Source organism: Haliotis asinina, chromosome 3 (assembly GCF_037392515.1).
Source record: "Haliotis asinina isolate JCU_RB_2024 chromosome 3, JCU_Hal_asi_v2, whole genome shotgun sequence".
NCBI lineage: Eukaryota > Metazoa > Mollusca > Gastropoda > Lepetellida > Haliotidae > Haliotis > Haliotis asinina.
Window position 1 is genome coordinate 74,004,832 of NC_090282.1, and position 16,708 is coordinate 74,021,539.

The window sequence follows — 16,708 nt, forward strand, 5'->3', positions numbered from 1 at the left end:
CGACTCTCTTTCTTGTCTTCAGGCGAATAAAAATATTTCTTGTAAACATCCACTTTTAATTGAAATTATTGAATTGTATAATGATCTTGCTACTGGCCAGTACGACATCGTCTTCTGTTGGTTACCCAGCCACGTTGGCATTTCTGGTAACGCAATGGCTGATCTTGCTGCTAAGGCAACACTCAACAAATCTGTGACACCACTTCTTATTCCTTATTCTGACTACAGAGCTAGCATTAGAGCTTACACTCGTGATCTGATGCAGAAGAAGTGGGACACCCAAGTAGGTATAAATAAACTACATGAAATAAAACCCTACATTGGTTATACATACTTGGGTTGTCAGTCCAGATTTGAAGAAGTCATTTTGCGACGTTGTCGTATTGGCCATACAAGATACACTCATGCATACCTTTTAAAAGGTGAGGATCTTCCGTTTTGTATCCCTTGTGATGAGAGAGTCACGGTCAAGCATATCCTGCTTGACTGTGTTGAATTCTCCATCATAAGTGATAAGTATTTTACTGTAAAAACTGTTAAGGATCTTTTTAACACAGTCAGCGCTCATTTAATTATTGTTTTTTTAAAGGAAATTGATTTCTTAATTGAATTTTGAGAAATATGTTCTGTATATAAATGTATTTTAATGATTGGTAGTTTAGGTTAGGAACTAGAATTGTTAGTGGCTGTACCCTCAAAGGGGGTTGAAGTATTGTAAAATTATTGTCCTCCTGAGAGGGTACGTAAGTCCACAAACATTCGATGTAAATTTAAGTTTACCAGGTTTTTAATCGTAGTATTCTTGTTGTTTTAATTTTGGTTAGCATTTTGTATACTCGCCAGCGGTTGAAGGGATGGTGTAAATCCAACTAGAGTCCATGCAGGTAGCAAAGGTACTGTAAGTCCCCATGGTCCCTAGTTTGGTGATCTATCTTCAGTTGTTGGCGATCTATAGCCTGATTTTATAGTGTATTGTCCTAATGGTGATGTTGTTTTTAACTTTCCATGCTAGTTTTAATTCCATTTGTGATATTCTAGTTGTTTTACTGTCCTTCGTTGACAGGTTTTATAGAAGACATATAATTAATTTTGATATTAGATGTTCTCGTCACGACATGGCTGAGATATTGCCGATGTGACGTAAAATTTTAACTCACTCACTCACTCACTCACTCACCACACAGAACGTTGAATTCGTGTAGATGCATTGTTCGTGATCGGGCAAAAAGTCTCTCTGACATGTCGGAAGTTGATATCGCAGCAGAACGTAAGTCTCAAGGTGTCACCTCTGTGAAAAGATTCACAAGAAAAGATGGCGATAACACTGTCAAAACAAACACGTATCTGTTGACGTTTTGTCTTGCTACAGTACCAAAATCAATTAAAGCTGGGTACTTTAATATTGAGGTAGAAGTCTACATCCCTAATCCACTCCGGTGCTTTAAATGTCAGCTGTTCGGACACGGTGCTAACACGTGCAAAAACTCCCCAAAATGTTCTCGCTGTGGTGAGAAACATGAGAATGCCGACTGCACAAATGCCATCAAATGTGCAAACTGTCATGGAGATCACATGTCCTCATCACGATCCTGTCCAGTCTTTGAACAACAAGCTCAAATTCTCGAACTTAAACATACCAATACTATATCTTTTGCTGAGGCAAAGAAACTGTTACCAGTCACTGATAGAATCTCCACACAAAAAACTTACTCTGCTGTTGTATCTACCTCCCGTCCAACAGTTGATCACGAGTGCCAGACCTCCATTTCCTGGGTCTCAGAAAAACAGAACATTCTGTATACAATTTGTGATGAGGATACAGGAACATCCACCCAGACAGACATGATGCCTGAACCAAAAAATCACCATGAACCTGAAAGGAAAACAACAATGTCCAGAAAAGAACAGAAACAACTAAGACGAAAGGAAGCCAGGGCCCTTAAACATATTGAGGTGCCTTTACCATTACAAGTGCCTGTAGAGGTTCATAACACCTATGAACCACTAGATATGGAGACAAGCCCTTCACAGTCATCCCAGCATAAAGGGACTTCGTCTCGTTCACGCTCTCCTATTGAGCCCCCATGAGTTGCTCTCATAATGTTATCCAGTGGAATTGCAGAGGCCTTAGAAACAATTTTAATGATCTTCAACTATTATCACAAGATTTTAAACCATCAGCTTTTAGTTTACAAGAGACGTACCTGAAAAGTACAGATAGATTTGACTTGCGCCAGTATAACTCATTTCATTCGTTTTCACCTCCAGGTGATAAAGCCACTGGTGGTGCTTCTATTTTGGTGAGGCAAGGTGTTCTTCATAGCCCTGGCCTGTTCCACTTAAAAGCAATCTTCAGGCTGTTGCTATACGGCTTTCTTTACAAATAACGTTCACGCTTTGTTCCCTGTACATTTCACCATCTTCAACTGTTCAGCCGTCTGATCTTCAGGAGCTATACGACCAACTTCCCAAACCCTGTATTATCATGGGTGATGTTAATGGACATAACCCTTTATGGGGAAGTACTAATACTAACAATAAAGGGAAAATACTTGAAGACTTCATATCTAATAACAACGTATGCATATTTAATGATGGATCAGCTAATTATTTACATCCTGGTACAGGAACGTATTCTGCACTTGATTTGTCACTCTCAGATCCCGATATATACAATGAGTTTGAATGGTCAGTCAATGATGACCTTTGTGGAAGTGACCATTTTCCAACAATTCTCACAGCTATAAATCCTACTGATAACCCACCTGCAACTAGGTGGAATTTTAGTAAGGCCAACTGGCCATTATTTCGGACACACTGCACTGAAAACTTGAATAATGATGTTTTTGTCAATAGTCTGGATCCGATTCAGGTATTCTCTGATAAACTGAAGAATATAGCTAATGAAACTATACCTAAGTCCTCTGCAACCCCACACGTTCGTAAACCATGGTTTAATGATGAATGTAAACAGGCCAGAAAGAACAGGAGGAAGGCCGAGAAGTATTTTCGGCGACATCCTACAGTCCATAATTTAGACAAAGTTAAAATTCTAAATGCTAAGGCTCGACGCGCCTTCAAGCAGAATAAGCGTCAATCTTGGCGAAATTATGTTTCCAAGATAAATTCCCGCACACCAATTTCAAAAGTGTGGAATATGATTCAACGAATAAAGGGTAAAGGTTGCAAATCAACTGTCCACCATCTGAAGGATGGTGACGATGTATTGACAGATAAGGGTGATATTGCCAATAAGATTGGTGTAACTCTCGCCAAACATTCGTCTTCATCAAATTACGTCCCTGAGTTTCAGAAATACCAGAAACAGCAGGAGAAGAAAGGGAATAATTTTAACTCAGACAATGGTGAAGACTATAATGAACTATTTTCATTACGTGAGCTAATACAGCCCTTGAGCAGGCTCATGATACAGCAACAGGTTCTGATGGTATTCATTATCAACTTCTGAAACATTTACTTGAATCATGCCTGGAAACACTGCTAAATATATTTGACACGATATGGACTACAGGGACCTTCCCAGATTCATGGTGTAATGCCATTGTAGTCCCCATACCAAAGCCTGGCCGGGATCATACTGTTCCTTCGAATTACAGGCCAATCTCTTTAACAAGTTGTGTCTGTAAAACCATGGAACGAATGGTAAACAATAGATTGACTTGGTATCTTGAAACCAATAATTTTATAACAAATATTCAATGTGGTTTCAGGAAAAAATCGTAGTACCATTGACCATTTGGTACGTCTTGAATCCTTTGTCAAAAACGCTTTAGTAAATAAACAACATGCAGTATCGATATTCTTTGATTTGGAGAAAGCATACGATACCACTTGGAAGCATGGCATTTTAAAGGATTTACATGACTTCGGTTTAAGGGGTCGTTTGCCTCTTTTTATCTCACAATTTTTAAAAGACAGGCAGTTTCAAGTCCGAGTGGGTTCAACCCTGTCTGACCATTATAATCAGGATCAGGGTGTTCCACAAGGCAGCATTTTGTCTGTAACACTTTTTAGCATCAAGATAAACAGTTTATCCAAGGTTTTAAATGATTCAATTGATGGATCATTATTTGTGGATGATTTTAATATTTCTTGTCGAGGTAAAAATATGCATACTATCGAACGGCAATTGCAATTGTGTTTAAACAAAATAAATAAATGGTGTCTAGAAAATGGCTTTAAATTTTCTAAATCAAAAACTAATTGTATACACTTTTGTAGAAAATATAAGCCGCATAAGGGCCCAGAACTATTTTTACATGGTTCTCCCATCAAAGTTGTAAAGGAGGCCAAGTTCTTGGGTCTAATTTTCGATTCCCACTTAACCTTTTTGCCGCATATCAAATCACTAAAAACAAAATGCTTGAAGGCACTCGATGTATTAAAAGTGGTATCCAACTCAAAGTGGGGAGGGGGTCAAGCAACTCTCCTACATTTATACCGATCACTTGTCCGTTCAAAACTCGATTATGGCCCCATCGTATATGGTGGAGCTTGCAAAAGCAACCTGAAACTTCTTGATTCTGTCCATCACCAAGGTCTAAGACTTTGTCTTGGGTCGTTTAGAACATCACCTATCGACAGTCTCTACGTTGAGGCTGATGAACCATCTCTTGAGCAGCGCCGTATAAAATTAGCTTTACAGTACATTACCAAATTATACTCTAATGAATCTAACCCTGCATTTAATTGTGTCTTCAATCCCCTTTATGAAGATTTATACAACAAGAAATCTTATCTGGTTCCACCTCTAGGGCATAGAATTAAACCCTTTCTTTCTTCAGCCGGCATTCAGCTGGAAAACATAGCCCCATCCCGTCTTCTTTCTTCTCGTCCTTGGCAGTTGGTTAGGCCACAAGTTTACTTAACATTAACCACATTGAAAAAATCAGAAACTAATGAATTACAATATAAACAGGAATATAATCAATTAAAACATAAATATAGCAATTATAAATCCTTATTTACAGATGGGTCCAAGGACGGTGGCGCAGTGGCTTGTGCCACTGTCATTGGATCCAGAACAATATCTTCTAGATTACCAGATAATAGTTCTATTTTTACAGCTGAAGCTAACGCCATATTAACAGCTCTTAAATACATTCAAAGACACCCTAAACATAAACAATATATAATCTATTCAGACTCTCTTTCTTGTCTTCAGGCGATTAAAAATATTTCTTGTAAACATCCACTTTTAATTGAAATTATTGAATTGTATAATGATGTTGCTACTGGCCAGTACGACATCGTCTTTTGTTGGTTACCCAGCCACGTAGGCATTTCTGGGAACACAATGGCCGATCTTGCTGCCAAGGCAGCACTCAACAAATCTGTAACACCACTTCTTATTCCATACTCTGATTATAATGCTGCAGTTAGAGCGTATATCCGTGATCTGATGCAGAGGAAGTGGGACACCCAAGTGGGTATCAATAAATTACATGCAATAAAACCTTATATTGGTTATACCTACTTGGGTCGTCAGTCCAGGTTTGAAGAGGTCATCTTGCGACGATGTCGTATTGGCCATACGAGATATACTCATGAATACTTATTGAAAGGTGAGGATCCTCCGTTCTGCATCCCTTGCGATGAAATAATCACGGTCAAGCATGTTTTGCTTGACTGTGTTGAATATTCCATCACAAGGGATAACTATTTTACATTCCGAACTATGAAGGATCTTTTTAACAATAACAATGGTCATTTAATTATTGGATTTTTAAAAGAATTAGATTTGTTAAATGAATTGTAAATAGATAAATATTTTATTATTGGAATTTTGAATTAGTAACTAAGATTGTTCGTGGCTGTATCCTTGAGGGGGTTAAAGTACTGTAAAATCATTGTCCTCCTGAGAGGGTACGTAAGTCCACAAACGTTCAAAGTAAATTCAAACACTCCGCTCTTTTAATCGTAGTATATGTGTTCTTTTGTATGGCTATATGTGACTAAATTGCTAGCGACTGAGGGGATGGTGTAAATCCAGCTGGGGTCCATGTAGGTAGCAAAAGGAATGTAAGTCCCCATGGTCCCTTGTATGGTGATCTACCTTCAGTTGTTAGCAATCCATAGCCCATTTTTATATTGTATTGTTCCCTATAGTTAAACTGTTTTAGATCTAATTACTAGTCTTAAATGGATATCTGTGATACTTACTAGTGCTTTTACTGTTCGTTGTCAACAGGGTTTTATTTTCTTATATTCATTCATTCTACAATGTCAGTATTACTTGTTCTCGTCACGATATGGCTGCAAGATTGCCGATGTGACGATAAATATTAACTCACTCACTTTATTGACCTGTCAAAGACAAGAGCGTTCACCCTCACACTTCAAACACGGAGAAACACTGTCAATTAATACTCGTGGGTTATATTGTGCGCCCGGGAATTGTAAGTTTTCATACTCAATAGATTGCAATTCTTGTAAATGGAAAGGAAATAGACGAAAGTAAATGTCTTTGAACTGTGATACATGAAGCTTATAGATATCGGCAGATATCTTTCTGTGTTTCATCTTCAACAATCTGAATTGAATCTACGCATATTTTTAAACAAAAAGTAATTTCTCAACGGTAAAGCGTCAACGTGCTTCCCTTCAGACTTAACATTAAGGTAGATAGACACTCATAGATATATTCATAAGAATCACACGGATGCATGAAGGTGCGGCGGTAACACATATCGACAGATAACCTATGCAGGGCACATCACGAATGATAGCACCCAACTCAATAGATTCCTCGAAGGACTGTCTGACATACCACCAGTTTGCGTGACCATCTAACAGCTTTTGGATAATGACTGTCAAGGATGTAGGATAAGTTAAACCAACAGCTTCGGACGATGATTTGGTGCAGATTTACAACAGAGAAGATGACGCCTTGCTATTGTAAATAGTCGATGTTACTAAAAAGCTCAGGCGTTGGTTGAGCTTTGAACTTGTTTCGGTGGCCAATATTGTAAATTCCTGTGTATTGAGCTGGGAACTTTTTTCAGTCACAATATTGTTAATTCCCTTCAAAAGCTTCTACTGACACCTGTTCAAAAGGACATGAGCAAATCACTTTCACATACTGATCATAACAAAAAGTGTTAGACCCTTGTGTAACGTAACTTTCGGCATTATGTAGGAGAAGTCCTTTCTTGTCAGAAAGGCCCGTGTCAATCGTCAGTTGATGCTGACGGACGTTTTTCTTTGTGATGAGGAATGGCCTAAACGCAAACATGTATGTTGTTAACACGTCTTCCCTGTATCTGTGGTGCTGGAGAGGAATATGCCTGAAGAAGTCTATGATCTTCATGTAAAATCCTAATACACATTTTAATCGGCGATCTACAGCTTTGACGGATTGTACACCGCTATTTCACTAATGTCCTTCGTGTTTTACCACCTTACACAATATCTGGTAAAGGACATACTTGTGACCAGAGTCATTAAACACAACCATCTCTGGGAGGAAGATAGACACAACAAGGAAAGGTTCGAATGCAATAACAAACCTTTCACCCAGTTACAAATCACAGCAAGAGTCGTGTATTGAAAAGTACTTCTTTTCCGTATGTATATCGATTTTAAAGTCTCAGTGTGCCAGAGAAATGTCTCTTCCTTCCTGACAGTGTTCTGAAAAAAATGCTACTAATCATGCTTATTACAAGTTATAAGAAAAGGTCAAACAGTTGCTTTGAGGTGGTTTGTTTATGTATGATGCTAAGGAACTCATGGACTGGTGACAGGATAGCCCGAAGTAGGTCTTATAAAGTAATCCCTTGAATGTATTATCGTAGGCACTGAAATATAAATACCGAAACCTTTGCAGCCTGTGAAAAAAATCAATATTTCAAAATTGAATAATATCTCACAAACAGCAAAGAAGGCATATGATGCAACAATTAAGAGCTGGAATTATTCAGTTGTGTCAACACATCCAACATGGATTACCCCATGTCCAATACTGCCTTGTGCCAAATGACAGTCCTTTGAGTAAAGTGAGTGAGTTTTACGCCGCACCCAATATTCCAGCTACATGGCGGTGTCTGTAATTTATCGAGCCTGGACCACACAATCCACTATTCAACAGCATGAGCATCGATCTGCGCAATTCGGAACCGATGACGTGTCAAACAAGTCAACGAGCCTGACCACCCGGCCCCGTTAGTCGCTTCATACGACAAGCACTGTCACCTTTTATGGCAAGCATGGGTTGGGGAAGGCCTATTCTGCCCAGGACCTTCACGGGTCTTGAGTCAAGCCATTCAAACGTCGTATTAGCTATTTGCTAACGAGAATCCTTAAAGTATAATACTAATCAGAGGATATGTCAACGCCCCTGTGAACGTGAAGGCTCTAATTCAACTCCAAGACCTGGTACAAAAATTGGAATTTGACCCTAGAGGACATCTTCAGAGTATTATATTTGCATAATCAATAATGCAGGTTTGAGCAAAACAGATACTCTATTGTGGCTAAATATCTGTACAATGGCTTAAATGATGGCATAAATGCCATGCTTGTTCTATGCAGGTAGCCAAACTAATGTCAGCCGTTCCCATGACACCTGGCTGGAGTACCTTCAGTAGTTGAGGATCCTCATCCTTCTATATATTGTATTGCCCAAATTTGAAATCCTGATCTAGAGATACATGCTAGTTTTATTTCTTATCACCGTGATACACTGGTTGGTTTTACTGTCCTTTCTCGACATGTTTTTTGCGGATTTATCATGCATTTAAAACTATTTTAGTCACGATATGTCTGAAATACTACCCCTGTGATAATAAACTTTAACACACTCACTCAAACAGACACTCACGTTTTGAATTGTGTAAATGTAATGATTAGAACAATGCAGTTTCAATGAACTGTTTCATTACTTTCAACTTGGGAATCAACAGGTAACATTCAGTATCATAAAGGTGAAGGAACAAGTTTTATGGATGATCAACTTCTTTATTTTCACAATGGCGACGTTTCAGTATGGATTCTTAAACCGTTTTCAAGCTCATGTACCTGTATATAAACTGTTACACCTTGTCCTCCCATATGCTTGAAAACGGTATAGAATCCATACCGAAACGTCGCCATTGAGAAAACAAATAAGTTGATCATCCATAAAACTTGTTCCTTCACCTTTAGCTCAGCAGCTTCTAAAATGCCTCTAAAACAATTCAGTATCATGTAAAAGTTAGCATTTTGGTTTGAGATAATTGGTCTTCAAGTGTTGTAATACAGTAGGTTTTAAGTAAGGATTCATTTCAGGGTCAGGTAACCAATTTGGGAAACCTTAGCACATTTTGTGCTACATGAACAAATAGTGCATTCGAAAGAAAATTGCAGTCCAACGTAACTCATATCATAAAATGATATTTCTAAAGATGTCATTTATATGTCATGTAGGGCAGACTGTAAAGAAGCTGCGAGGGGTGAAAAGTCATGAAGAAATCTAGTCTTCGAGTAAAATCGTAATAAACAGTATTTAGGGTAATCAGTGCTTTGCACAAAACATTTTGGTTTGAAGCCTTTCATGTTTTAACACTTCAGGGATCTAACACACAGCCATTGAAAACAACTGAGCACACTGTTTGTTAATAGTCACATCTCTCGCCTGTGCATAGAACGTGATAGTATCGGATACGGAGATAGTCGATACTCCCTAGTATGAATGGACCATGCGGATAATATCAAAAAGTTAGAATGGAAAGGCTAACAGATTACCCTCTTAGGGAATGTAACGAGGTGGAAAACTGATGTGTCGTTGAGGTTACAGAGACGCCAATGCAGAGAGTTACTGGTTCCCTTTGGAACAGGAACAGGTATTGCAATGGACACATGGCTTTTACATTAATCTTGATAGACTGTGAACGTTGACATACGTCGGAACGTACGTTTTGCTGTCACTGGCCGGACAATAGTGTGATGACAAGACCTGGTGTTGTCTGAATCGGCAAAAGGATCACTGGAGCCAAGTGGACGCTTCCGTGTTATACTGGTTCAGGAGACAAGTATTTACTGTGTTCTAATGTCATACAGATGCACACACTTTCCGTTCCTGTCACCATGTACAGCGGACACAGAGTTCAGTCGTAACTCTGACCCGTTGGGTACACGACCTATTGGTGCCCATGATTCAAACCTTGGTTTAGTTGCGGCATGAACTGTGGTTAATGCTGGTGTGATGTCATGACTTTTAAATGGTGACTTCTAATCCTGGTAACTGACCTATATGATGTTAACATACGAACAAATTCACCGACCGTTGTAAGCATTTATCTTAAGGTTTTAAAGTGGTGATAACTCCCATACTGCTGTATTAAAGACGTGGCACTCAGGTTTTTCGTGACGCTACAGTACCCATTAAATGATGACTATGCAGTTTACTTTCATCCGTACTGAATGACACAAGTTGTGCCGTTGTTTACATTTCATGTGGAGACTGTATAGAGATTTATGTTTTTGATGATGAAAGTAAATATTCTGAATTGAAACTAGCACTCCATGGAACCGGAAGTTTCGTGACATTAATTGTTTGTATAAGAACACTTAACAAACATCGTAACTGCGAATACCCATCTATGCATGACCGTCAGCCTCACCATCACTGCTATAAAAACTAACTATGGGCAACTCGAGAATGTGGAAAGCATGATGTTTCTGATCAATGTCGATCACACCGCATACTAATGGAAAGGCGTTATGGATGAGCACCGTTATAACACCTGTAGCCATTTTACGGTGCAGTTTCAAATTTCATTGTCACTTGTTTAACTGGAGGATACACCAGAACATCGTGGCAGATGTAGCAATTGCATTTCTCAGTTTCAGCTTATAAGCTTCATGTTACTCTTCTTGGGGTCATTGAGGATGGAGACCTAACTTGAAATCCTTACAGCAGACATTTCAGTTCACATATTTAACTTTTTAATCTGTTGGCTCCCAGAAATACAGCTATGTGGCATATTGCGGCTACTACTACCACTACTACTACTACTACTACTGCTGCTGCCCCTGCCGCTACTACTACTACTACTGCTACTGCTACTGTTATACTACTATTATACTCGACTACCACAATCCAGCTTCCATCACTTCTCTGACCACAGGGCTGCTGTGACACAGCCCACATGAACACGGATGTGTGCAGTGTTGCGTCCCTTAACGGTCAGGATTCCCTTGAATGATGATGATGGTGATAGTGATGGTTATGATGATGATCCATGGCTCGTGCCCGTGGATTGTAGAACAAGGGGTAAACAACTTCATCTACTATCAGTATCTACGGGAAGAATACACTGAAGCGAGGCATCAACCTGACACAGGCATACTTGAACCTTTGAACAATACTAATTTTTATTTACACCAACACCCTGGTTTGACTGCTAGTCAGTTACAACATTTATCTGCTGAATGTAATAAAGGTTCAACAACTATAGTTTTCAAAAAATTGAGAAACATTCACCATTCTCGTGCAGCGAACGGAAACATCAGAACAAGGAAAGACACACTGCTGTTGTATACATGCTGCTGCTTGAATACATATGAATCATATCATAAATGTAATTCTAATACTGTCATGGCACATGTTGCTCCTGACTAATAAGAAGGATTTCATCATTGTGCGGGTTGTCAAATATTTGCTAGCGCAGTTCACAGCCAAACTGGCCAACTTACCATGATTATGGATTCATAATCTTTTAGCAAATGGGGCTATTCACTTTTCAAACTTTTCCCTCTGGTAAATATTCCAAATGGACGTAACAGAAAACTCCAATTTCTGATGTCAAAGGCTGCTGCTACAAAGGCACATACTACAAAAGGGCGTCGCTGAAAACAACAAATAAACAAAACAAAACAAAACAAAACATTCTTAACGTAGCTTGTTCGAAAAGGTTTATGGTGAGGATGGTACGAATCTACTTGTAGAGGTCGGGATTGATGCTGTATTGCGTTTCGCTGGGCCATGCGTCATGGCACGTAGATTTCAGTTAAGTCTGGAATAAACTACGGTAAGGAACTTAATCTGCCCGGAGAATATCTAGCACAGTTGGAGTCACCACGTGCGTGTGAGTTTTAAATGTCTCTTTTTCATTGTGTGACACTTTCGCTCTCTGTCTAAATACATATGTATCCCCAGCTCCCTGTGCCTGAGACCTGTCTCTCTGTCCCTGTTCAGTGTTCATTGACATCGTCCAACACCAGACTGGTGGCAGTTCTGCACTTGTCCTACAAATATGTGCTCCATAACATTCATTTCATCATTTATTGGTTCATATTGGGGTTCCTTCATTTCACCAAAGCAGTAAACGTTTGAGATCCGCATAACTTCCAACAACATTGGACTTGCAGGATATACTATTTCAAGTGGCATGAAACTCCATTCATCCACACACTAACTCATTCAGTCAAAACATTTGTGAGATATCGGTTTTGTTTATTTGTCCCAGAGAAATACAAATATCTAAAATATCAATTAACGCCACACACTCTTGGCGAACAGCGTTGTCAGTTACTTCACAGTTCATCAAACCTGAAGAAATCGTATAATCAAACTTTTCTGAGGCCAATTACAACTCACAACAGGACCTGTGTGTTCAAACATACCTCTCTCCCCTGTGTATATTGATTTAAATCTCTCCGTGAGAGAAAGCCAGCGTCAGTTTGAAGTAGTTTGTTCGAGTATAGGGCTGAATGCAAGGAAACGACTGATCATGCTACAAAAATCAGTATTGCATAAGGAACTGATAACCCATATTAGGACCAAAGAAGACCCATAATATTATAATCACGAACTACTCAAGCAATACTCCCATGGCCCGCACGTATAATGTTGCTTCTCACAACCCAAACGCACTGCCAATTGGACCTATGGGCTTTAACTGTAAACTGCTAGATGACAACCTTTGAATCAAGCCTTAGTTATCTATTAAATGCATAAGGGAATATCAAAGAGATAATCTGATTGCAAGTCATAACAGGAATTTAAAAAAAAAGAAGAAAAAAGAAGGAAAACCAAAAAACGAAATGTCGATAATGTATGTGCTGGATAATCAGTAACATCTGTAATTTATGCATGCACCGTTTATTAATTAGTAAGTTTTATCTGCGACAAACATTTCTGTCATAAGAAAGCGCCCGAAGACAATAATGAACGGGTATGTACTTTTAAAATTCTTTTTAGCAATATTCCATATACATCACGTCCGTGGAGACCACGGCTCCGTTTGATATGGCGATCGTAGCACAAAGATGATCGTGAGTCCTATACTTTAACACGGACTTACGACAGTCTTAGCGCTATGGTCACCTTGTGAAACAGGCCCCAGAAATGGTCTTCACACATTATACGTGGGGTTCGAACCCGCGTCCCCGGCTTGGCTACTACACTACATCAGAGACATTAAAGATATAGGAAGCTATTTGTACAAATGAGTGCACATGCGGTTTGAACTCCCCTCCATTAGATCAATGCAAAACACTCAATATGTTTGAACACCGTCGCAATCAATGGTGAAGGGTTGAGCAAAACAGATACTCAGGTTTAGAATTGTGCAAATGTAATGTTCCGAACATTACAGCCTCGGGGACTACCGAATGAGCATTCAAAAAGTTCAAATATAAGGTTCCTTGGTATATTATTTGAACAACGTCATGTATTTGGATGCAGCCAACAGAGACGAATTAATCTTTCGACTACATATCATCAAGTGTTTGAGGGATGAAATATGATCATACATCTTTTTCAAGATTTCCTTCCCACGATGTCAAAAGACAGCAGAAATTCTCCATGAGAAGAATCGGACAATGACCAACTCTCGTGACCAGTTCCATGGGTCATCTCGACCGGCGGCACAATCAATACAATCTATGAACCAGATCCAGTGACCTAAATCAGCCAGAAATAAGCAGGGAGAGTCTGTAGTTTCACCAAATTAAAGTATGATTTTCAATTCTTCCTTTTAAACACTTCACTTCACATTTGCGTAGGGAATGGACTGAAGAGGTTGAATAGACTCCCTACTTTATCACCTGTCAAAGACAAGAGCCTTCGCCACTTCAAACAAGGAGAAACGCTGTCAATTAATACTCGTGGGTTAACGTCTGCGACCTGGGCATTGTAACTTTTATACTGTCAGTCTTCTGCAAGTAATTCATTTGTGTGTCTGGGAAGGTTTGTGTATTGGGTGAGGGTCATCTTCGTCAGCAATAAAGTGCAGTGATAGATAACCAGATAGCAATTCTTGTAACCGAAAAGAAATAGAAGAAAGTAAATGTCTTTGAACAGTGATACACAAAGCTTGTTGATATCGGCTGATATCTTTCTCTTTTTCATCTTCAAAGATACAATTCTAATTGTATCTATATTTTCAAACAGGGGGATTTCTCAAAGACAAAGCATCAACGTGCTGCCTTTCAGATTTAATATGTATATAGACTGACACTCATAGATATATTCACAGGCATCACACGGATGCATGTTACTGTCAGATTGTGAAATCAGCCATTTCGTGAAATGACTAAACATTTCAGTGAGTGAAATGAATAAGAGGTTCAGCCATTTCCCGTCATTTTGTGTAACAACAATCAATATGCTTCAGTCACTTCATGAAATTTCATTTCACCTGTATATGGTGGGCAGGGGTTTGTGAGGTGTGGCTGCTCTGGACGCAAGTGTCAAACAAACAGTTGTAAATGCTTCAAAGCCAAGTTGAAGTGCAACAGTCGCTGCCGCAATAGCTGCAGCTGTTAGTGACAATAAGGGATATTGCGAAATTCTGATAAACTCTTGTAGACTCAGTTATTGGTGAGTATTGATTGCACAAAATGACTCGAATTGGTTCACCATCTTAGTCATTTCACGAAATGACTGATTTTACAATCTGACTGTACCATATACAATATAGGTGCAGAGGTAACACACATCAAAAGATAACCTATGCAGGACACATCATAACTGATGTCAACCAAATCATATTAGATTCCGCTAAGGAGTGTCTGACATGCCTTTAGTTTACATGCCAATCAGACAGCTTTTGGATAATGACTTTCAAAAATGCAGGACAAATAGATCCAGAGTTATAGTCGACGGTTTGGTGCAGATTTACAGAAGAGATGATGACACCTTGCTATAGTGTATAGTCGATATCATCAAAAATCACCAGTATGGTTGGGCTTGGAACTTGTTTCAGTGACAATATTAATATTCGCTTCAAGCTGAGCTACAAAAGCTTCATCTCACGTCTAATCTAAAATGCAGTAAGTAGTAGATCACTTTCACATATTGATCATAACCACAGGTATTAAAGCCATGTGTAAATTTCGGCATTATGTATGAGAAGTAATTTCCTGTCAGAAAGGCCAGTGTCAAACGGCAATCAATGCTGTCTTTGCGTGTTTCTAACCTAAGTTTATCAAGGCGGTGTTTTTCTTTGTGATGAAGGAATGACCAATACGTCTATGAACGCAGATATTTACATGTCTGAGGTTGTGCTGGAGGAGAATATGGCTGAAGAGGTCTTTAATCTTCATGTGAAATCCTAATACACAGTTCAATAGGCGAACTACTGCTGTGGCGGATTGTACAAAACGCTATTTCACTGATGTCTTTCATGTTTCACCACCTTACACAATATTTGGAGAACGACATACTTTTGACCGGTGTCATAATACAGTCATCTCCGGTACGAAGATAGACAAAACAAGGAAAGGTTCCAATGAGTCATGCTGATAATACAAAAAGGTTGGAATGGGAAGGCTAACAGATTACCCACTTCGGGAATGTAACGAGGTGGAAAATTTGCTGTGTCATTGGGGTTACGGAGATGACGTTGCAGAGAGTTACTGGCACCCTTGCGACAGGCGATGTAAAACACTAGACAATGCAGGCGGAGGAAGCAGGGTATAACATTAATCTTGATGCTTTGCTGCTCGCGTCATTGTGAACCTTAGCATACATCGGAACTAAAGTTTTGCGGTCACTGGCCGAAAAGTGGCAAGCATGGTGTGATGGTAAGACCTGGCATTGTACGAACCCTTGAAAGGATAACTGAAGTGAAGGAGCTATATTTCTGTTCTTAAAATTGGGGAGATTTGTGTTTTGTGTGTAGTGATGCCAAAACTGTACATGCAGCTTGCCTGTCCAGCGGTGAGTGATCACCAAACTGAGAACGTTGTGCCTGTTCAAACAGGCGGACCATTGATTACGTTAAAATCTTTCCTCAACTTTAAGTGTTGTTTCATGATTATTTCCCTACTTCTGTGCAATACCTTTATGTTACCCCCTGAGAGCTCGGGATGATGGGGTAGCCTCGTGGTTAAAGTTTTTGCTCCTCACGCTGAAAATCCAGGTTCAATTCCCCACGAAGGTTCAATGTGTGACGCCAGTTTCCGGTGTATTGCTAGAATATTGCTACAAGCCGCACGACATTATTTATTTTTTGCGATCGTACGTGATCATGCTAACTGCCAACACCCATCGGTCTTACAAAACACTGCCATCTTAAATAAGAGGCTTGAGAATGTCGAGGGTATGGACTAGATCAATGTCTATCACTCAAGTCTGTGGGAATGTTATGTCATCTTTATAAAATGAAGCCACCTTTTGGTTCAGCTACAAATTTCAATATCACTTCTTTAACTGACGCACCCGTGAAGGTCCGGGGTAGAATAGGCCTTCAGCAACCCATGT

The 16,708-nt window shown here is 39.3% G+C and overlaps 1 protein-coding gene across 1 annotated transcript; it reads left to right on the plus strand.

The window, feature by feature from the left end:
- Positions 1-1,239: 1,239 nt before the first annotated feature.
- LOC137279030 (uncharacterized) lies at positions 1,240-2,088 on the plus strand. Its single transcript, XM_067811515.1, has one exon. The coding sequence runs from the start codon at positions 1,240-1,242 to the stop codon at positions 2,086-2,088; it is 849 nt and encodes a 282-aa protein (XP_067667616.1).
- The last annotated feature ends 14,620 nt before the right edge of the window (positions 2,089-16,708 follow it).

Coding starts and splice junctions, on each gene's coding strand:
- LOC137279030 (XM_067811515.1), top strand. CDS start 1,240: ATGTCGGAAGTTGATATCGCAGCAGAACGTAAGTCTCAAGGTGTCACC.